Here is a 23,720-nt window from a genome sequence, read left to right on the forward strand (position 1 = left end):
TAATTCTCAAAATGAATCCCCTGTAACCACTGTGCCCCCAGATTAATGGTTGACTCAGATCCCCCCACTTTCCTGTATCCCTGGCTCTGCATTACAACATCCATAAGTATCCAACTAGCAGCGGGTGAAACTGTACACTGGAGTAATTCATCATTGCTCTGGTGCAAGGACTTTCAGGTTTCGGAGTTTGCTGACTATCAGGTGGTCCATTTGGGACCTCTGATGATGAATGGCTCGTTAACCTAAATATGCACAAATTAACATTTCCGCCATTTATCGTTACCGAGCTCTATGGTGCCACTTTCCACATGTGTAAAGCGAATTCCTTTGCCATTAAAGTTGCAGCCTAGCGTCTCTGGCTTTTGTTGCGACCGCGTTGCAACCAGGAAAACTTATAAAAATATGGTATGCTACACCTCTAGGAGAGCCTCTGCTGGTCGGGCATCTTGCACCATATGGTGTACGGACAAGCAGTAAGTGAGGACACATCTGTATCTCCTAAAAATACAGCAACTTTTCAGTAATCTTTTCATTCTATTTCTCTGATAATATACACTCCAGGAAAGATCACCAACATCCAGCATATTTATAGGCTATTATGAAATGCTTAATCTGGTACCTGAATTGGCTGTATTGGCAGCAAGTGTGGTGGTGACTGCAGGCAATGTGTTGGCACCAGGTGTGGTGGTGACTGCAAGTGTGCTAGCACCAGGTGTGGTGGTGACTGCAGGTGTTGTGCTGGCACCAGTTGTGGTGGTGACTGGAGGTGTTGTGCTACCACCAGGTGTGGTGGTGCCTGAAGGTGATGTGCTTGCACCAGGTGTGGTGTTCACTGGAGGTGTTGTGCTAGCACCAGGTGTGGTGGTGACTAAAGGCGATGGGCTGCCACCAGGTGTGGTGGTGAATGCAGGTGTTGTGTTAACACCGGTTGTGGTGGTGACTGTAGGTGTTGTGCTAGCACCAGGTGCAGTGGTGAATGCAGGCGTTGTGCTAGCACCAGGTGTGGTGGTGACTGCAGGTGTTGTGCTGACACCAGGTGTAGTGGTGACTGCAGGTGTTGTGCTGGCACCAGGTGTGGTGGTGTCTGAAAGTGATGTGCTAGCACCAGGTGTGGTGGTGAATGCAGGTGTTGTGCTAGCACCAGTTGTGGTGACTACAGGTGATGTGCTGGCACCAGGTGTGATGGTGATTGGAGGTGTTGTGCTATCACCAGGTGTGGTGGTTACTCCAGGTGTTGTGCTGGCACCAGGTATGGTGGTGTCTGAAAGTGATGTGCTTGCACCAGGTGTGGTGGCGTCTGAAAGTGATGTGCTTGCACCAGGCGGGTTGGTGACTGGAGGTGTTGTGCTAATAGCAATTGTGGTGGTGACTGCAGGTGTTGTGCTGGCACCAAGTGTGGTTGTGCCTGAAGGTGAGGTGCTAGCACCAGGTGTGGTGGTGACTGGAGGCGTTGTGCTAGCACCAGGTGTGGTGGTGAATGCAGGTGTTGTGCTAGCACCAGGTGTGGTGGTCACAGGAGGTGTTGTGCTAGCACCAGGTGTGGTGGTGACTGCAGGTGTTGTGCTAACAGCAAGTGTGGTGGTGACTGCAGGTGTTGTGCTGGCACCAGGTGCGGTGGTGTCTGAAAGTGATGTGCTTGCACCAGGTTTGGTGGTGACTGCAGGTGTTGTGCTAACAGCAAGAGTGGTGGTCACTGGAGGTGTTGTGTTAGCACCAGGTGCAGTGATGACTGCAGGTGTTGTGCTGGCACCAGGTGTGGTGGTGACTGCAGGTGTTGTGCTAGCACCAGGTGTGGTGGTGAATGCAGGTGTTGTTCTAGCACCGGTTGTGGTGACTACAGGTGATGTGCTTGCGCCTGGTTTGGTGGTGACTGCAGGTGTTGTGCTAACAGCAAGTGTGGTGGTGACAGCAGGTTTTGTGCTAACAGCAAGTGCAGTGGTGACTGCAGGTGTTGTGCTAGCACCAGGTGTGGTGGTGACTGCAGGTGTTGTGCTAACAGCAAGTGTGGTGGTGACTGCAGGTGTTGTGCTGGCACCAGGTGTGGTGGTGACTGCAGATGTTGTGCTGGCACCATGTGTGGTCGTGAATGCAGGTGTTGTGTTAGCACCGGTTGTGGTGACTACAGGTGATGTGCTTGCATCAGGTTTGGTGGTGACTGCAGGTGTTGTCCTAACAGCAAGTGTGGTGGTGACTTGGGGTGTTGTGCTAACAGCAAGTGTGGTGATGACAGGGGGTGTTGTGCTAGCACCAGGTGCAGTGGTTACTGCAAGTGTTGTGATGGCACCATGTGTGGTGGTGACTTCAGTTGTTGTGCTGGCACCAGGTGTGGTGGTGTCTGAAATTGATGTGCTTGCACCAGGTGTGGTGCTCACTGGAGGTGTTGTGCTAGCAGCAGGTATGGTGGTGACTAATGGTGATGGGCTGGCACCAGGTGTGGTGGTGAATGCAGGTGTTGTGTTACCACCGGTTGTGGTGACTGCAGGTGTTGTGCTAATAGCAAGTGTGGTGGTGACTGGAGGTGTTGTGCTAGCACCAGGTGCAGAGGTGACTGCAGGTGTTGTGCTGGCACCAGGTGTGGTGGTGACTGCAGTTGCTGTGCTGGCACCAGGTGTGGTGGTGAATGCAGGTGTTGTGTTAGCACTGGTTGTGGTGACGACAGGTGATGTGCTTGCATCAGGTTTGGTGGTGACTGCAGGTGTTGTGCTAGCAGTAAGTGTGGTGGTGACTGCAGGTGTTGTGCTAACAGCAAGTGTGGTGGTGACTGGGGGTGTTGTGCTAGCACCAGGTGCAGTGGTGACTGCAGGAGTTGTGCTGGCACCAGGTGTGGTGGTGTCTGAAATTGATGTTCTGGCACCAGGTGTGGTGGTGACTAAGGGCGATGGGCTGGCACCAGGTGTGGTGGTGAATGCAGGTGTTGTGTTACCACCAGTTGTGCTGACTACAGGTGATGTGCTTGCACCAGGTTTGGTTGTGACTGCAGGTGCTGTGCTGACAGCAAGTGTGGTGGTGACTGGGGGTGTTGTGCTAGCACCAGGTGCAGTGGTGACTGCAGGTGTTGTGCTGGCACCAGGTGTGGTGGTGACTGCAGCTGTTGTGCTAGCACCAGGTGTGGTGGTGATTGCAGCTGTTGTGTTAGCACCGGTTGTGGTGACTACAGGTGATGTGCTTGCACCAGGTTTGGTGGTGACTGCAGGTGTTGTGCTAACAGCAAGTGTGGTGGTGACTGGAGGTGCTGTGCTAGCACCAGGTGCAGTGGTGACTGCAGGTGTTGTGCTGGCACCAGGTGTGGTGGTGACTGCAGGTGTTGTGCTAGCACCAGGTGTGGTGGTGTCTGAAATTGATGTGCTTGCACCAGGTGTGGTGTTCACTGGAGGTGTTGTGCTAGCACCAGGTGTGGTGGTGATTAATGGTGATGGGCTGGCACCAGGTGTGGTAGTGAATGCAGGTGTTGTGTTAGCACCGGTTGTGGTGACTACAGGTGATGTGCTAGCACCAGGTGCAGTGGTGACTGCAGGTGTTGTGCTGGCACCAGGAGTGGTGGTGACTTCAGGTGTTGTGCTAACAGTAAGTGTGGTGGTGACTGCAGGTTTTGTGCTAACAGCAAGTGTGGTGGTGACTGGGTATGTTGTGCTGGCACCAGGTGTGATGGTGACTGCAGGTGTTGTGCTGGCACCAGGTGTGGTGGTGACTGCAGGTGTTGTGCTGGCACCAGGTATGGTGGTGAATGCAGGTGTTGTGTTAGCACCGAGTGTGGTGACGACAGGTGATGTGCTTGCATCAGGTTTGGTGGTGACTGCAGGTGTTGTGCTAGCAGTAAGTGTGGTGGTGACTGCAGGTGTTGTGCTAACAGCAAGTGTGGTGGTGACTGGGGGTGTTGTGCTAGCACCAGGTGCAGTGGTGACTGCTGGTGTTGTGCTGCCACCAGGTGTGGTGGTGACTGCAGGAGTTGTGCTGGCACCAGGTGTGGTGGTGTCTGAAATTGATGTTCTGGCACCAGGTGTGGTGGTGACTAATGGCGATGGGCTGGCTCCAGGTGTGGTGGTGAATGCAGGTGTTGTGTTACCACCGGTTGTGCTGACTACAGGTGATGTGCTTGCACCAGGTTTGGTTGTGACTGCAGGTGCTGTGCTGACAGCAAGTGTGGTGGTGACTGGGGGTGTTGTGCTAGCACCAGGTGCAGTGGTGACTGCAGGTGTTGTGCTGGCACCAGGTGTGGTGGTGACTGCAGCTGTTGTGCTAGCACCAGGTGTGGTGGTGATTGCAGGTGTTGTGTTAGCACCGGTTGTGGTGACTACAGGTGATGTGCTTGCACCAGGTTTGGTGGTGACTGCAGGTGTTGTGCTAATAGCAAGTGTGGTGGTGACTGAAGGTGTTGTGCTAGCACCAGGTGCAGTGGTGACTGCAGGTGTTGTGCTAGCACCAGGTGTGGTGGTGACTGCAGGTGTTGTGCTAACAGCAAGTGTGGTGGTGACTGCAGGTGTTGTGCTGGCACCAGGTGTGGTGGTGACTGCAGATGTTGTGCTGGCACCATGTGTGGTGGTGAATGCAGGTGTTGTGTTAGCACCAGTTGTGGTGACTACAGGTGATGTGCTTGCATCAGGTTTGGTGGTGACTGCAGGTGTTGTCCTAACAGCAAGTGTGGTGGTGACTTGGGGTGTTGTGCTAACAGCAAGTGTGGTGATGACTGGGGGTGTTGTGCTAGCACCAGGTGCAGTGGTGACTGCAAGTGTTGTGCTGGCACCATGTGTGGTGGTGACTTCAGTTGTTGTGCTGGCACCAGGTGTGGTGGTGTCTGAAATTGATGTGCTTGCACCAGGTGTGGTGCTCACTGGAGGTGTTGTGCTAGCAGCAGGTATGGTGGTGCCTAATGGCGATGGGCTGGCACCAGGTGTGGCGGTGAATGCAGGTGTTGTGTTACCACCGGTTGTGGTGACTGCAGGTGTTGTACTAATAGCAAGTGTGGTGGTGACTGGAGGTGTTGTGCTACCACCAGGTGCAGTGGTGACTGCAGGTGTTGTGCTGGCACCAGGTGTGGTGGTGACTGCAGTTGCTGTGCTGGCACCAGGTGTGGTGGTGAATGCAGGTGTTGTGTTAGCACTGGTTGTGGTGACGACAGGTGATGTGCTTGCATCAGGTTTGGTGGTGACTGCAGGTGTTGTGCTAGCAGTAAGTGTGGTGGTGACTGCAGGTGTTGTGCTAACAGCAAGTGTGGTGGTGACTGGGGGTGTTGTGCTAGCACCAGGTGCAGTGGTGACTGCAGGTGTTGTGCTGGCACCAGGTGTGGTGGTGACTGCAGGAGTTGTGCTGGCACCAGGTGTGGTGGTGTCTGAAATTGATGTTCTGGCACCAGGTGTGGTGGTGACTAATGGCGATGGGCTGGCACCAGGTGTGGTGGTGTCTGAAATTGATGTTCTGGCACCAGGTGTGGTGGTGACTAATGGCGATGGGCTGGCACCAGGTGTGGTGGTGAATGCAGGTGTTGTGTTACCACTGGTTGTGCTGACTACAGGTGATGTGCTTGCACCAGGTTTGGTTGTGACTGCAGGTGCTGTGCTGACAGCAAGTGTAGTGGTGACTGGGGGTATTGTGCTAGCACCAGGTGCAGTGGTGACTGCAGGTGTTGTGCTGGCACCAGGTGTGGTGGTGACTGCAGCTGTTTTGCTAGCACCAGGTGTGGTGGTGATTGCAGGTGTTGTGTTAGCACCGGTTGTGGTGACTACAGGTGATGTGCTTGCACCAGGTTTGGTGGTGACTGCAGGTGTTGTGCTAACAGCAAGTGGGGTGGTGGCTGGAGGTGCTGTGCTAGCACCAGGTGCAGTGGTGACTGCAGGTGTTGTGCTGGCACCAGGTGTGGTGGTGACTGCAGGTGTTGTGCTAGCACCAGGTGTGGTGGTGTCTGAAATTGATGTGCTTGCACCAGGTGTGGTGTTCACTGGAGGTGTTGTGCTAGCACCAGGTGTGGTGGTGATTAATGGTGATGGGCTGGCACCAGGTGTGGTAGTGAATGCAGGTGTTGTGTTAGCACCGGTTGTTGTGACTACAGGTGATGTGCTTGCACCAGGTGTGGTGGTGACTGGAGGTGTTGTGCTAGCACCAGGTGCAGTGGTGACTGCAGGTGTTGTGCTGGCACCAGGAGTGGTGGTGACTTCAGGTGTTGTGCTAACAGTAAGTGTGGTGGTGACTGCAGATGCTGTGCTGACAGCAAGTGTGGTGGTGACTGGGGGTGTTGTGCTAGCACCAGGTGCAGTGGTGACTGCAGGAGTTGTGCTGGCACCAGGTGTGGTGGTGTCTGAAATTGATGTTCTGGCACCAGGTGTGGTGGTGACTAATGGCGATGGGCTGGCACCAGGTGTGGTGGTGAATGCAGGTGTTGTGTTACCACCGGTTGTGCTGACTACAGGTGATGTGCTTGCACCAGGTTTGGTTGTGACTGCAGGTGCTGTGCTGACAGCAAGTGTGGTGGTGACTGCAGGTGTTGTGCTGGCACCAGGTATGGTGGTGAATGCAGGTGTTGTGTTAGCACCAAGTGTGGTGACGACAGGTGATGTGCTTGCATCAGGTTTGGTGGTGACTGCAGGTGTTGTGCTAGCAGTAAGTGTGGTGGTGACTGCAGGTGTTGTGCTAACAGCAAGTGTGGTGGTGACTGGGGGTGTTGTGCTAGCACCAGGTGCATTGGTGACTGCAGGTGTTGTGCTGGCACCAGGTGTGGTGGTGACTGCAGGAGTTGTGCTGGCACTAGGTGTGGTGGTGTCTGAAATTGATGTTCTGGCACCAGGTGTGGTGGTGACTAATGGCGATGGGCTGGCACCAGGTGTGGTGGTGAATGCAGGTGTTGTGTTACCACCGGTTGTGCTGACTACAGGTGATGTGCTTGCACCAGGTTTGGTTGTGACTGCAGGTGCTGTGCTGACAGCAAGTGTGGTGGTGACTGGGGGTGTTGTGCTAGCACCAGGTGCAGTGGTGACTGCAGGTGTTGTGCTGGCACCAGGTGTGGTGGTGACTGCAGCTGTTGTGCTAGCACCAGGTGTGGTGGTGATTGCAGGTGTTGTGTTAGCACCGGTTGTGGTGACTACAGGTGATGTGCTTGCACCAGGTTTGGTGGTGACTGCAGGTGTTGTGCTAACAGCAAGTGTGGTGGTGACTGGAGGTGCTGTGCTAGCACCAGGTGCAGTGGTGACTGCAGGTGTTGTGCTGGCACCAGGTGTGGTGGTGACTGCAGGTGTTGTGCTAGCACCAGGTGTGGTGGTGTCTGAAATTGATGTGCTTGCACCAGGTGTGGTGTTCACTGGAGGTGTTGTGCTAGCACCAGGTGTGGTGGTGATTAATGGTGATGGGCTGGCACCAGGTGTGGTAGTGAATGCAGGTGTTGTGTTAGCACCGGTTGTGGTGACTACAGGTGATGTGCTTACACCAGGTGTGGTGGTGACTGGAGGTGTTGTGCTAGCACCAGGTGTGGTGGTGATTGCAGGTGTTGTGTTAGCACCGGTTGTGGTGACTACAGGTGATGTGCTTGCACCAGGTTTGGTGGTGACTGCAGGTGTTGTGCTAACAGCAAGTGTGGTGGTGACTGGAGGTGCTGTGCTAGCACCAGGTGCAGTGGTGACTGCAGGTGTTGTGCTGGCACCAGGTGTGGTGGTGACTGCAGGTGTTGTGCTAGCACCAGGTGTGGTGGTGTCTGAAATTGATGTGCTTGCACCAGGTGTGGTGTTCACTGGAGGTGTTGTGCTAGCACCAGGTGTGGTGGTGATTAATGGTGATGGGCTGGCACCAGGTGTGGTAGTGAATGCAGGTGTTGTGTTAGCACCGGTTGTGGTGACTACAGGTGATGTGCTTACACCAGGTGTGGTGGTGACTGGAGGTGTTGTGCTAGCACCAGGTGCAGTGGTGACTGCAGGTTTTGTGCTGGCACCAGGAGTGGTGGTGACTTCAGGTGTTGTGCTAACAGTAAGTGTGGTGGTGACTGCAGTTTTTGTGCTAACAGCAAGTGTGGTGGTGACTGGGGATGTTGTGCTGGCACCAGGTGTGATGGTGACTGCAGGTGTTGTGCTGGCACCAGGTGTGGTGGTGACTGCAGGTGTTGTGTTAGCACTGGTTGTGGTGACTACAGGTGATGTGCTTACACCAGGTGTGGTGGTGACTGGAGGTGTTGTGCTAGCACCAGGTGTGGTGGTGATTGCAGGTGTTGTGTTAGCACCGGTTGTGGTGACTACAGGTGATGTGCTTGCACCAGGTTTGGTGGTGACTGCAGGTGTTGTGCTAACAGCAAGTGTGGTGGTGACTGGAGGTGCTGTGCTAGCACCAGGTGCAGTGGTGACTGCAGGTGTTGTGCTAACAGTAAGTGTGGTGGTGTCTGAAATTGATGTGCTTGCACCAGGTGTGGTGTTCACTGGAGGTGTTGTGCTAGCACCAGGTGTGGTGGTGATTAATGGTGATGGGCTGGCACCAGGTGTGGTAGTGACTGCAGGTGTTGTGTTAGCACCGGTTGTGGTGACTACAGGTGATGTGCTTGCACCAGGTTTGGTGGTGACTGCAGGTGTTGTGCTAACAGCAAGTGTGGTGGTGACTGCAGGTGTTGTGCTAACAGCAAGTGTGGTGGTGACTGGAGGTGTTGTGCTGGCACCAGGAGTGGTGGTGACTGCAGGTGTTGTGCTAGCACCAGGTGTGGTGGTGTCTGAAATTGATGTGCTTGCACCAGGTGTGGTGTTCACTGGAGGTGTTGTGCTAGCACCAGGTGTGGTGGTGATTAATGGTGATGGGCTGGCACCAGGTATGGTAGTGAATGCAGGTGTTGTGTTAGCACCGGTTGTGGTGACTACAGGTGATGTGCTTACACCAGGTGTGGTGGTGACTGGAGGTGTTGTGCTAGCACCAGGTGCAGTGGTGACTGCAGGTGTTGTGCTGGCACCAGGAGTGGTGGTGACTACAGGTGTTGTGCTAACAGTAAGTGTGGTGGTGACTGCAGTTTTTGTGCTAACAGCAAGTGTGGTGGTGACTGGGGATGTTGTGCTGGCACCAGGTGTGATGGTGACTGCAGGTGTTGTGCTGGCACCAGGTGTGGTGGTGACTGCAGGTGTTGTGCTGGCACCAGGTATGGTGGTGAATGCAGGTGTTGTGTTTGCACCGAGTGTGGTGACTACAGGTGATGTGCTTGCATCAGGTTTGGTGGTGACTGCAGGTGTTGTGCTAACAGCAAGTGTGGTGGTGACTGGAGGTGTTGTGCTAGCACCAGGTGCAGTGGTGACTGCAGGTGTTGTGCTGGCACCAGGTGTGGTGGTGACTACAGGTGTTGTGCTGGCACCAGGTGTGGTGGTGAATGCAGGTGTTGTGTTAGCACCGGTTGTGGTGACTACAGGTGATGTGCTTGCACCAGGTGTGGTTTTGACTGCAGGTGTTGTGCTAACACCAAGTGTGGTGGTGACTGGAGGTGTTGTGCTAGCACCTGGTTTGGTGGTGACTGCAGGTGTTGTGCTGGCACCAGGTGTGGTGGTGACTGCAGGTGTTGTGCTGGCACCAGGTGTGGTGGTGTCTGAAAGTGATGTGCTTGCACCAGGTGTGGTGTTCACTGGAGGTGTTGTGCTAGCACTAGGTGTGGTGGTGACTACAGGCGATGTGCTGGCACCACGTGTGGTGGTGACTGCAGGTGTGCTGGCAGCAAGTGTGGTGGTGACTGTAGGTTTTGTCGTGGCACCAGGGGTGGTGGTGACTGCAGGTGTTGTGCTAGGTGTGGTGGTGACTGCAGGTGTTGTGCTAGGTGTGGTGGTGACTGCAGGAGAGCTGGTGGAAGGCTCAGTGCTGGTTGAAGTCTCTGTGCTGGTAGATAGAGTTGTGCTAGATGGAATCATGACTGTAGTTGTCAGGACAGTGCTCCGTGGTGGATGAGTGGTTGTTGTATTTAGCTGTATAGTTTCACCTAGAGAAAAAAATACAATGTGTGTTTGATGTGTTTTCATATATGTTAGAGGCATCCCTTTTGTTTCAATCCCCGGAATCTAGTCCTACAGTAGGTTTTCCCCAGAATCACACAGTTTTTTTTTTAAACTTTTATATTAATCTTTACTTCTCTTAATAAAGTTATGTGTACATTAGACGATATGTCACCCAATCTGGCATATCGTCCACAGCGGCAGATGTGCACCCTCTATGGACGACCATGCCCACTCCCGTCCTCCGAGTTTGTTACGTCGGCCAGCTGCCGACGCCAGGCAGGTGGATGGAAATGGTGCCCGACTACCCAATATGTCGTGCAATGTGTTCCGGACACCTGATATGTCGGCCCATTGGGCATAGATGGGTACACACCTCTCTCCCATAGTGCGCATGGAGAGAGGTGGAAGCTGGAGTTCAGAAGAGAACTCCAGCCTCCGGCTAACTCGGCACTGCAGGGAGGTAGCCAGGCACCCTCTGGTAATAACATCTCAGCGGGCGTCCGGCTTAGAGCCTTCCTGCGGCACGGCCGGGTATGCATATGAATCATTCTATATTATACAATGATTCATATGCATGCCCAGCTGTGAGTCCATTAACCCCAGGAATTTTATTTTTACCATATGTGGGGTAATTTACCCCTGTTCCCTGACCACGGCTTTAAGAGATTATGAGACACTAATTTGGAGTGTGTAATAATCTGTGTCTTCCCCTTTAACCCCCCCATTTTTTCCATCCCATTTTTTATTCCTGTATCCCGCTCCTTTCCCCCTCCCAATTCTGTATAAACTTTTATGCTCATTCAATAAAAATTGAATCTTGAAAAAAAAAAGAGATTGTTTCATATACATTGAATATCATCTGATTACCATCCCCAGTATTTAATACTATTTTGGTATCTCATCCTATTTGCTGCTATTATTAGGGAAACATGCAATATTGGTTATAATTAAGACATCAATTGGTTTATTCACCACCTTAATTAAGGGAATTGTACAATAATATTTCCTTTGCTGCACTTATCAGCAAATTATATGAGAACTTGTTTATATTCATTTGCACTTTTTTTGCACATTATTATTGTCAATTTCCTCCAACCTCAGTCATTAATGTTTATAATCTATAATATCACAGAGTTATAATTTGTGACCGGAATTGATAGGTAGATAGAGTTGTGCTAGTTGGAATCATGACTGTAGTTGTCAGGACAGTGCTCCGTGGTGGATGAGTGGTTGTTCTATTTAGCTGTATAGTTTCACCTAGAGAAAAAAATACAATGTGTGTTTGATGTGTTTTCATATATGTTAGAGGCATCCCTTATGTTTCAATCCCCGGAATCTAGTCCTACAGTAGGTTTTCCCCAGAATCACACAGTTTTTTTTTAAAACTTTTATATTAATCTTTACTTCTCTTAATAAAGTTATATGTACATTAGACGATATGTCACCCAATCTGGCATATCGTCCACAGCGGCAGATGTGCACCCACTATGGACGACCATGCCCACTCCCGTCCATCGAGTTTGTTATGTCGGCCAGCTGCCGACGCCAGGCAGGTGGATGGAAATGGTGCCCGACTACCCAATATGTCGTGCAATGTGTACCGGACACCTGATATGTCGGCCCATTGGGGGTCGCTGGGTACACACATCGGTAAGTGTGTACCCAGTTTGAGATTAGTCCTTTATGTTAAGATTTGTTTAATGCAAAGATAAAGAACAGTTTGAATTCAGCTCTGGACATCCGGTGTCCGCAGCTCAATGTACAGTGTGTGTGCGCATGCGGGACCCTCTGACTGCTTTTGCCTCTGCACACATTGGGCCTGATTCTGAGTTGGGAGCAAAGCAAAAAAGAGCTAGTAACTTCGCACCTTGGCAAAAACATGCCGCACTGCAGCTGGGGGAGATGTACAATGTGCAGAGAGATTTAGATTTGGGAGGGGCGCGTCCTAACTCAAATCTAAATTGCAGTGTAAAAAAAAAATCTGTCTGGCATTTGTGGGCTACAGCACATGCAAAAACAGCCAGTATTTACCCAGGGCTGACCTGAGCCTAATTTATTTGGTAAGTAAATATATATTTTGGTGCTGGACAATGACAGGGGTGGCATGTGCTGGGGCGTCCTCCAGGTGAATAGTGCAGTCAGTCACACTGCTAAAGGCTCCTTGAGTGGCTCCGCCTCCCAATACATGCCTGAAAGGTCTGAGCAGTGCCAAACCTCCTGTGAACAGCGGCACAGGTGTGCACCAGTCAGAGACGTCAGTGTCCAGAATTGGTGGGGGACAGAGTGATTGACTCACACTGTCACTGACTGCGCCATTGGGCTGCGGCATGTCTGCGTCCTCCAGAGTGCGGCATCCTACATGGCTGATATAATGGTAGGCCGGTCCTGCATTTACTCTGTATGCAGAAAAAGAAAAAACATCGCTGCACCCCTTGCATTGCAATTGTTCTTGCTTTGCTCCCACCTCACATTCAGGCCCATTGTAACCATTGATGTTTGTTTGGTTATGATGATGTTATGGCTACAGATGTGTCCTTAGTGTCTATACGCCATATGTCAAAAGACATCCGGTGTGACTACAGCGCTTTGAGATCAGTAGCGTACTGTATTTGTCTTTCAATTTTGCATTTTAAACACATCGCAGAATCAGCGAAAAGCCGCTCACAGTGTACTAGAGACGCTAGGCTACTACTTTAACCGCACAGCAATTGCATTTACACATTTACAAAGTCGCAGAGTAAGCACAACGGAACTTGGCATCAGGAAAGCTGCGACTATTCGTAATCGAATCAGACCCCTTTTGCTCTGACTCAGACTCAATTGGCACACAGAAGCACAAATGGTGCAAACGAAAGTGGTCTGGGACCAGGGGAATCAGTATGATTTACCGCCGGACCCCTGGCCGGCAGATCAAATCCCGACAGCGGCTGCCCGAATCGGCTGAAAATCCTGTTCGTCCCAGGTAAGTACTTACTAACATAATTCTACCCCCTAACCCTCCCTTAGGGGTGCCTAACCCTAATCCCCCCTCTAAGTCCCCAAACCTAACCCTAACTAAGGCCCCCGGGGGGGTGCCTAACCCTAAGTCCTCCCCGGGGGTGCCTAACCCTAACCGTCCCTCCCCCTAGCCTAACCCTAACCTCCTGGGGGTGTGCCTAACCCTAAGTCCCCCCCAGGAGCCCTATACCTAAACCTCCAGCCCCCCCACCCCCCGCAGCTGTCCACAGCAGCGCCCGGCACCACTGTGATCGGGATGCCGGTCTCCGGTCTCCCGGCGTCGGTAAAATGACAGGCGTCTAGATGTAGACGCGGGTCATTTAACCCTCGCCGGGATTAAGCAGTCGGGAAGCCGGCTGTCGGAATTAGGTCCGCCGGATTCCCAACTGCATTCTGGGACCTTGTACACAAGCTAAACAACTTTGTAACTTCCAGTAGTTTTATTTGTGTACAGAAGACATACATTTTGAGGGAGAAGTTGCTCCGCCGAGTCACATCAGGGGCTATTTGGCGTGATGAGAGGAACAGTGTATGAGGACACATCTCTAGTAGCCATCAAATTGCTTGATTTGATGTTGGAAGCCCAGCAACCATTTGATGCCTTGCTTCCCATGTCCATCTCCACACCAGGTACCTGGCGCCTTCTCCCTGCAGTTTCAGCCCCACTCATGCTGGGGAATTGGCTCCAGTCCAAAATGTCCCTCATGTACTTTCTCTAACTGCCACCCACCGACCAGCAGCATGGCATCTTGGGACTCCTAGGCACTCCTAGGCATTAACTGATTGGCTGTGACCGATGTCAGTCTGGCTGGGTTGTACTCACCACCTATCATACAAGTTACTTGCATGCAGCTAAAGGTACAGACATGTCATAGCCTGCCCCCAAGTCTGTATGCAGAAATCCTACGCCACCGACCTGACCCCTCCATTGCCAAAGCTATCTCACTGCTCTACCTCTCTAGCCCCTCCAAGCAAACAACTAACTCTCTACACTACCCCCTGATTCCTCTGTGCCACCCCTACTTATCTACACTACCCCCTGACCCCTCCATGCCCATCACTACCCCTCTGCACTACCCCTTGACACCTTCATGCCTACCACTTCCTTTCTGCACTACCCCTGACCTCTCCATGCTCACCACTACCCCCTGACTCCTCCATGCCACCACTACACTACCCCCTGACATGCCCATATTAACCTCTCTGTACTATCCCCCGACCCCTCCATGCCCACTACTACCTCTCTGCACCCACTTCCTGACTCCTCCATGCTCGCCACTACCTTGGTACTACCCCCTGACCCTCCATGCCCACCACTACTTCTCTGCACTACCCCCTCACTATGCCACCTCCCTGGGGCTTAGCACAGGCTTACTGTGCGGTGTATTTTCATAGCGACGGGAACTTAACACAGGATATAATTGAATATCTCTGAGCACTTAGCCTGGGAACTAAAAGCCCACAATTATTCCGGCGGCTTACTGAATTCCTCCCTGACTTATACGAAGTACAGTACATTGCTTACAACATGCTCAAGTGTAGGTGAATGTACAGTAATTCAAAGTTCTTTAAAGCCCTCTCCTTTCTCACTCCCAATTACACTTTTGGTCTATTCCAGTTATAATAATAATGAAAAACTAATTAAATACTGTGCAACATTTTGGAGCTGATGCACAGTACTGTAAGGTGCAAAATACAAGGCACAACAAAAATTTGTATTTGTGGCTGTGCCCATATTCAGAGTTCATGTGATCCAGATACATTCTGAATGTTAATAGCAGCTTATGCTCCAGTTTTACACTAAGTACACCATACACAGACTCTTCCAACCCACTTGTGACCACATTCATTTTCCATGTAATAAACAGATTTGTTATTACTAGGTATCACTTAAATTTCTAAAACCTGTCTAAGGGCTCTATTCATTGTGTTAATTATCGGGGTCCGATAATTAACATTCTATCTCATCATTGCTCCAGCGCGGAGACAGCTGATCCCAAAATCAGCTGTCTCCCTGAGTTTTTTCACTGCTCCTTTCAGAGTAGTGAAACTAGTGCGCCTGTGTGACCCACAAGGAGGAGAGGGGCGGAGGGATCCGAAAGGATCCCACTTCGCAAATCCGGCAAACCGAAGGAGCGGTTTGCGGGAGCAAACGCCATCTGAAAATGGCGAAGGCTCCCACAGTCAAGCTCTGAAAATAATATATTTTTGGAGCTTTATGAATTTCTGTCCCCATACTAGTGTATGGGGACAGCGGGCCATTCCCGGGAGAGGAAGGTAAGCAGGAGATATCTGTGATACTAGTGTATGGGGACAGCAGGCCATTCCCAGGAGAGAAAGGAAAGCAGGAGATATCTGTGATACTAGTGTATGGGGACAGCGGGCCATTCCGGGAGAGAAAGGTAAGCAGGAGATATCTGAGATACTAGTGTATGGGGACAGCAGGCCATTCCCGGGAGAGAAAGGTAAGCAGGAGATATCTGTGATACTAGTGTATGGGGACAGTGGGCCATTCCGGGAGAGGAAGGTAAGCAGGAGATATCTGTGATACTAGTGTATGGGAACAGCGGGCCATTCCGGGAGAGGAAGGTAAGCAGGAGATATTTTTGATATTAGTGTATGGGGATGGCGGGTCATTACAGGAGAGAAAGGTAAGCAGGAGATATCTGTGATACTAGTGTATGGGGACAGCGGGCTATTCCGCAAGAGGAAGGTAAGTAGGAGATATCTGTGATACTAGTGTATGGGGACAGCGGGCCATTCCCAGGAGAGAAAGGAAAGCAGGAGATATCTGTGATACTAGTGTATGGGGACAGCGGGCCATTCCGGGAGAGGAAGGTAAGCAGGAGATATCTGTGATACTAATGTATGGGGACAGCAGGCCATTCCCGGGAGAGAAAGGTAAGCAGGAGATATCTGTGATACTAGTGTATGGGGACAGCGGGCCATTCCGGGAGAGGAAGGTAAGCAGGAGATATCTGTGATACTAGTGTATGGGGACAGCAGGCCATTCCCGGGAGAGGAAGGTAAGCAGGAGATATCTATGATACTAGTGTATGGGGACAGCGGGCCATTCCGGGAGAGGAAGGTAAGCAGGAGATATGTTTGATATTAGTGTATGGGGACAGCGGGTCATTACAGGAGAGAAAGGTAAGCAGGAGATATCTGTGATACTAGTGTATGGGGACAGCGGGCTATTCCGCAAGAGGAAGGTAAGTAGGAGATATCTGTGATACTAGTGTATGGGGACAGCGGGCCATTCCGGGAGAGAAAGGTAAGCAGGAGATATCTGTGATACAAGTGTATGGGGACAGCGGGCCATTCCGGGAGAGAAAGATAAGCAGGAGATATCTGTGATACTAGTCTATGGGGACAGTGGGCCATTCCAGGAGAGGAAGGTAAGCAGGAGATATCTGTGATACTAGTGTATGGGGACAGTGGGCCATTCCGGGAGAGGAAGGTAAGCAGGAGATATCTGTGATACTAGTGTATGGGGACAACAGGCCATTCCCGGGAGAGAAAGGTAAGCAGGAGATATCTGTGATACTAGTGTATGGTGACAGCGGGCCAATCTGGGAGAGGAAGGTAAGCAGGAGATATCTGTGATACTAGTGTATGGGGACAGCGGGCTATTCCGCAAGAGGAAGGTAAGTAGGAGATATCTGTGATACTAGTGTATGGGGACAGCAGGCCATTCCCAGGAGAGAAAGGAAAGCAGGAGATATCTGTGATACTAGTGTATGGGGACAGCGGGCCATTCCGGGAGAGGAAGGTAAGCAGGAGATATCTGTGATACTAGTGTATGGGGACAGCAGGCCATTCCCGGGAGAGAAAGGTAAGCAGGAGATATCTGTGATACTAGTGTATGGGGACAGCGGGCCATTCCGGGAGAGGAAGGTAAGCAGGAGATATCTGTGATACTAGTGTATGGGGACAGCAGGCCATTCCCGGGAGAGGAAGGTAAGCAGGAGATATCTATGATACTAGTGTATGGGGACAGCGGGCCATTCCAGGAGAGGAAGGTAAGCAGGAGATATGTTTGATATTAGAGTATGGGGACAGCGGGTCATTACAGGAGAGAAAGGTAAGCAGGAGATATCTGTGATACTAGTGTATGGGGACAGCGGGCTATTCCGCAAGAGGAAGGTAAGTAGGAGATATCTGTGATACTAGTGTATGGGGACAGCGGGCCATTCCGGGAGAGAAAGGTAAGCAGGAGATATCTGTGATACAAGTGTATGGGGACAGCGGGCCATTCCGGGAGAGATAGATAAGCAGGAGATATCTGTGATACTAGTGTATGGGGACAGTGGGCCATTCCAGGAGAGGAAGGTAAGCAGGAGATATCTGTGATACTAGTGTATGGGGACAGTGGGCCATTCCGGGAGAGGAAGGTAAGCAGGAGATATGTGTGATACTAGTGTATGGGGACAGTGGGCCATTCCGGGAGAGGAAGGTAAGCAGGAGATATCTGTGGTATCTCCTGCTTTACCATTGGATGAATTGCCCAAAACCTTAATTTCTACAAAAGCAGGTGAAAATGTTCATTTTCACCTGCATTTGTGGAAATTAAGGGAGAATGAATAGAGCCCTTATACAGGGAATACAAAAATAGATAAAATTGCAGAAGTATGCTCAGAAAACTATCTATGCCTGAGTGACAAAGAAATCATCTAGTAATCACACCTACCCCTGACGACCCACAATAGATATGCTGTTCACAAACACATTTCTCTTCCAGCTCTGATTGTGTTTGCATTTGCCCTGGCTATTCATGGACTCCATCAGAACGCCCCTAATGTGCGCAAGTTACGCTCACTCAACATCAGCTCCTCTATGTCAGATATTGTCCTGGGTGTAAAATACAAGTTCTCCACTTACCTGTAACACTGGTTTGGGCCATTATTGTAGTCTGCGCTATTGTCTCCATGCACAAGGCTGCAAACAAACAAAGAGATAGAAAATATGTGTGTTGTTTATAACTTTATGGCATATATAGTTTGCTTCCCATTTAAAGTCCCTTTTACACCACCAACCTCACTTACCGCCAAGTCTAAGATCGATGGGCTACACAATACCATATTATATATGAAGTGATCAGGGTCAGACTGGCCCACAGGGGGTACAGGGGAAATCTCTGGAGGACCCCACTGCCTCAGGGGCCCGCCACTGCCTCTAGTGGCAGGTTCCAGGCTGTGCACTTGAACTGTAATGGCTGGCCACGTCGCTATGGGGGCTGGCCACATCCTTTGCAGTGACTGGCCATACCTCTTAAACATGGACCCCTAACACTGCATTTATGCAGGGGGCTCTTAGTGCCCCAGCCAAAAACTGGAAGTGATCCTTTGTCTTACCTGCTAAGAGCAGCCACAATCTGATGTGCATTTTCCACTTCATTCTGAGATCAGAGTCTCAGATGGCGTCCTCCAGCGCTCCCAGTATCTAACGGAGTGTAAGAGTGAAGCACTTTATTATTTTACATAGCGCCTTCTCTGCTCATAGCATGCTAAAAATGAGTCACACAACAAGCTAAATAACGGTCATATATACTGTATATATCTATATCTATCTATCGTCATGTCACTCCCGACATTGGCAAGTGTATATGCACTTCTCGATGCCAGAACCCCTGCCGACAACGCATCGCTAACGAGATCGTGCTGGGTACACATCATTAAATGTGTACCCAGCATTAGAGTCAGATGTGAATGGAATATGCAGCTTTTTTGCCTGCAATTTGCATTTTGTCAGTGCATGTGCGCAACTTTTTCCAACTGCAGTCTATGTACTACTAGGGAACTGGAGTGGATTTGTATGTGAGGGGCTGGTTGGAGGGTTCGGGGAAACGGGCGGCATTACGAACCTTTGCCTAGGGTGTCTTGAAACCTTGCACCGGCCCTGCTGGTGCTGGTTATTAGAAAATAGGGAGAACCCCATGTCGGTTTTTACAGGCTGGTTATTTTTATTTTTAGCCTATTTTAAGCATAGAAAGCATGCACAGATCATAATGATCTGTGCATGCTTCTCCCAAACGTGCCAGCCTCAGCCAGGTGTATTGTTTTGGTGCTTTTAAAGTCGAAGTCAATTTTTAGTCGATTTCACATCCGAAGTCATTGAATGAGGGGTTCCTATAGTGGGATATGTGAAAGTACGTTGTTCGAATTTGGTATAAATTCGGTTTTATAGTCAATTATAAAGTCGATTTTGCCTTTAGTAAATGCCTGATTTGCAAAATCACCTTTAAAGACACCAAAAAAGCCAAAATCAATTTTTAGTAACTATTAGATATGTTCGGTTATCCAGAAATCCGAATCCACCCGAATTTCATGAAACCGTACAGATCCGAGTCGCAGTTCTGATCCTCTGAGGAGATCCCGAATCGCGGTTCTGATCTTCCAGCGGTTCAGAATTTGGATTTTAAATCCGAACTTTGGGTTTTGGATTGCAAAATTTACATGATTTTGTTGTTTAGAAAAACTTTTTATCTTTTTTTTTTTAAATCCAGATCCAAAACCAAAACACGGGGGTCAGCACACATCTCTAGTAAATATACCCCCACATCTTTATGTCATACTTGCCTACTTTTGAAAAAGCATTTCAGGGAGATTGTGAGAGCAGCACCTATGAGCGCGTGTTACAGTGGGCGTGTACTGATAAATCTGAGAGGCGTGTCCTAAACCTGACTTACATTCAAATGTAAACCAGCCCAAAAGCATTTAGTAAGATCTGTTTGTTGATGAAAACACACTAATACTTTTCAGAAATTCATAGGGATCATTGTGCCTTATAATAACCAATGCAAGGAAATGACACTAATGATCCCATTTGAATGTATATATCTCTGTTTTTTAATATAACAGCTTCATAACAGGGGTAAGGATGAAATGAGGGAGATTGCTAGACTCTTCAGGGAGACAGGGAGATTGCTACTATTTCAGGGAGTCTCCCTGACAATGAGGGAGAGTTGGCAAGCATGCTTTATGTATAACTACACAACATCCACAACCATCACATAGAAACGTGTCCTTATACAGTGAGTGTCTTTATGGCATATACTGTGCGAGACACACTGGCAAGCTGAGACGCTCCATGACAAGTCGTGTACCGTATTTTTCTTTCATTTTTGCATCTTAGTCACTTTGCAGCGAAAAGCCGCTCATCAGTGGCAAATGCAGGATTTCTAGAGGGGGGTTTCCAAATGCTTGATTTTAGAGCGAGTGTGGCCAGTCCATGAAGAGGGCATAATTAGTACTCAACCAGTTTTAAATATGCGTCATACAAAGTGTATTGTGTATCATAATTCCTGTCTGAGCTGAATGTATTTATTTTAGATGTGGGCACCATTCCAGACTATTGGATCAAGTCCGGGAGTCTGGAGGAGCAGCAGAAGAACCTAGCATTGCCCTAGACATATATGTACATATTGGGCTCTATAGAAGTGCATCCCTAATAGTGCATGTTTTCCAGATCTCCTAGTTGGCGCACAGGTTATTTATTACTGTCTGATACATGTTAAAAGATCCATAGGTGGTGCTAATTATTTCATTTGTGATACTGAGAAGAACATGCAACACTAGCAAAATTCTATTATATTACTATTTCTACTGTGGTCATGTGTGTGCTGGGGAGGGGGGTTTCCAGGCAGATGGAACCCCCCCCCCCTGCGTTTGCCTATGTTCATAGTGTACCAAAGACGCCGGGCTGTGACTATAAGGGGTAAATTTACTAAAGTGAGAGTTTTTAGAAGTGAGTTTTAAAAGTGATATTTCCCATAGCAACCAATCAGATTCTACTTAACATTTAACTAGCACCTTCTAGAAGATAAAAGCTAGAATCTGATTGGTTGCTATGGGAAACATCACTTTTAAAACTCACTTCTAAAAACTCTCACTTTAGTAAATTTACCCCTAACTGTGCAGGAGTCAGTTTTACACACGTACAAAGTCGTAGATGAAGCACAAACTGAGCATGACGTGAGGAAAAGCCGCAGCCACTCATATCAGAGCCCTTTTTACACAGATTCAGACTCAGTCACACACAGATATACAAATGTTGCAAGCCCCAGTGGTCTGTGTATGCCAGCAATGCACCTGAGCTTGCAATTAATTGCCAGAGAAAGCAGCATGCAGAATGGTTGCATTTAATAGTGCACTGGAAAGAGAATTGCATTTATGCAGATATGTAACAATAAGAAATATGCCATATTAAAATCCGTCACCCATACAATGCTATCCTCACTTTGTAATGGAAATATTTGTATTAATATTACCTGTATCTTATTGGGGATGGAGGGAGGTTATTTTCTGGTCATTACGAGGTCTGGCAAAGTAGCATGAACTAACATGTACAGTAGGGCATATATTTTGCCAGATCACTACTTTAACTTGGTTTGTTTAGGAATGATTTCTCTATTTGCATGTGTGTCACTTTACATTGCTATTATGCAAAACATTGGAAGCTGTAGTTCTTGAAAAATGGGACTTTAATCACAGTGATATCACATGTCTCCAATTAATAAAATGATCTGGTAAGATTAGACAACAGGTGATCAGTCACCAATTGTCTCTGCAACAAACTAAGGGGAATATTTACTAAAGTGAGAGTTTTTAGAAGTGGAGATGTTGCCCATATCAACCAGTCAGATTCTAGCGCTTGTCTTCTAGAAAGTGCTAGTTAAAAGTTAAGTAGAATCTGATTGGTTGCTATGGGCAACATCTCCACTTCTAACAACTCTCACTTTTAAAATATACCCCCTATAGTGTTCGTTATACTGTATAACGACGAGGGGAAAACAACCATTAAGTACAGTGAAAGTCGGCCTTCGACTGTAGCGTTCAGTATTAGTATTTACTGTGTCATGTTATGCAGAAACACTGGTCTAATTACAAAATCAAATTGCTGCTGTTGTATGCCGGACCAGGGCCGTAACTAGGGTAGTGCGACCAGTGCCATGGCACAGGGCACCGCAGGGCAGGGGACGCAGTTTGGGCCTGTAAATTTTTCTGTTTTTTATCATTCTCACCAGTAGCTTCCTCTTCTTTTATCCCCAGCATCTCTTGGCATCTCCTACCTCTTTCCTGGCTCTTCCCCATGAGGCCATGGCCCTTATTCAGTGCACTATCTTATGTCCCTATTTAAAAAATGGTGGAGGGGGGCGTCAATGCTCTCTGTGGCACAAAGCTCCAAAAAGTCTAGTTACGGCACTGTGCCAGACACAGTGGCGTCCTCACCTTTAGTTGCACCCGGTGCGGGTGTACAAGCAGGAGCGCGGCGTAGCTGCCCGCGCCGGGGATAGGGGCGTGGCCTCAGGACAAGTGGGCAGGGCCTCACATGGTGGGGGCGGGGCCGCGCACCCGAACCCTGGTTTTAGTGTCTCCGGGGGGTCCAGGAGGTGCGGGCGGCCCCCGGGGACCAGTGTGTTTGTAGTGCTGCCTCCTTCACTGTGACAGGAGCCGAGTGCTGCACGTAATTCTACAGTGCAGCACCCGGCTCCTGTCACCAGAGGGGGAGTCTGCACTTTGGTGTCACCCCTCGACGGGTGACACCAGGGTGCGGCCCGCACCCCCCGCACCCCCCTAGTGACGCCACTGCCCAGACACATTGCTAATATGAAGACCTAGTGCCAGATTAATAGTAGGGCAGCTGGGGCAGTCGCCCAGGGACACCCACATACAGGGGGCAACGCAACCACGCATTGTTAGGTCATCAGTGCGGGAGGAACTATGGCATATGTGAACTGTGGTTTCTGTGTGGCATAATGTGAACTGGGGGGCACTGTAGTGTGCAGTGTGTGTTATACATTTGTGGTGCTGGGATTATTTACACATTATACTTTTTAATAACATCGCCAGCATATCATATTGACAATTTTATTGGTAGGAGTCCCCCACTCAAAATAACAAAGTACAGGATTTAATGGGGACTTTTATTTTCTTTTTTAATTTGTTTATTTTTTAATGCGTCAAAATCAAAATGCTGTCTGACCAAACTACAGAATTGTCCGGAAATGCTCTGCAGAAGTAGCACTAAAGGTGCATACACAGGTAAAGGTTTTCTGTCCAACCATTCAACTAGTTGATTGGTTGGAATCTGGTAAGGTATGAAAGCAAATGACAATCAGCAATTTGCTCCCAAACGCCGGAAAATGGACAAAAACAGTTGTTTGAACAAATTGTTTAGATCAAACATTTAACAAACTTGTCTGTGCGACCATTTTCATCTGTTTTCCGGCATTTAGGAGCAAATTGCTGATCAACAGTTACTCCCATACGTTACCAGATTTTCATTCCAACCAATCAACTAGTTGGATGGTTGGACAGAAAATCTTTAGGTGTGTATGCACTCTTAGGGGCCGTCCCCTTAATCTCTGGTCCCTCTGAGGTTCTAAAAGTCATAAGTGTTTCTTTGTGTCTAAATGCTCCACAATGTAGGACATAGCCAATTATCCATATTAATTGAGTGTCTTCCCTCACACATCTACTGCTAGATTCAGGCAGCAGAACCAGTTCCCAGCAGTGAAATTCCAAACACGTTCATCTTTTGTTACACAATAATGAAATCTTTCCTACAGTAAATGGAAACTACATCGGCCTGCAGGTCAGATCCAACTGCTCTCTGTGCAACATGATCATCATACAGCCCACAGTATGTATCTCAGCCTGACTGATACCGTAGCCATGGCTAACTTATATCTCAGTAGTAACTAGCACAATAAGGGGCCCATGTATTATTTGATGGGTTCTAGACCTATGGGGGCTGCTTCTCCGATTGAAAACAGAGAAATGACAGCTGTTATGT

At 49.3% G+C, this 23,720-nt stretch overlaps 1 protein-coding gene across 1 annotated transcript; it reads right to left on the reverse strand.

Annotated features, from left to right (window-relative positions):
* Positions 1-257: 257 nt before the first annotated feature.
* LOC148506083 (uncharacterized) lies at positions 258-18,320 on the reverse strand. The gene is made up of 12 exons (XM_088447287.1): positions 18,278-18,320; positions 17,805-17,861; positions 9,548-9,910; positions 9,122-9,439; positions 7,772-7,960; positions 7,022-7,105; positions 5,871-6,073; positions 4,244-4,430; positions 3,291-3,580; positions 2,943-2,988; positions 2,606-2,833; positions 258-391 (listed from the first exon to the last, which is right to left on the reverse strand). Exons 1-12 carry the CDS (start codon positions 18,318-18,320, stop codon positions 258-260), a joined length of 2,142 nt encoding a protein of 713 aa, XP_088303413.1.
* Positions 18,321-23,720: the final 5,400 nt, after the last annotated feature.

This window comes from Taudactylus pleione, unplaced genomic scaffold (assembly GCF_031769625.1).
Source record: "Taudactylus pleione unplaced genomic scaffold, aTauple2 ptg000428l, whole genome shotgun sequence".
NCBI lineage: Eukaryota > Metazoa > Chordata > Amphibia > Anura > Myobatrachidae > Taudactylus > Taudactylus pleione.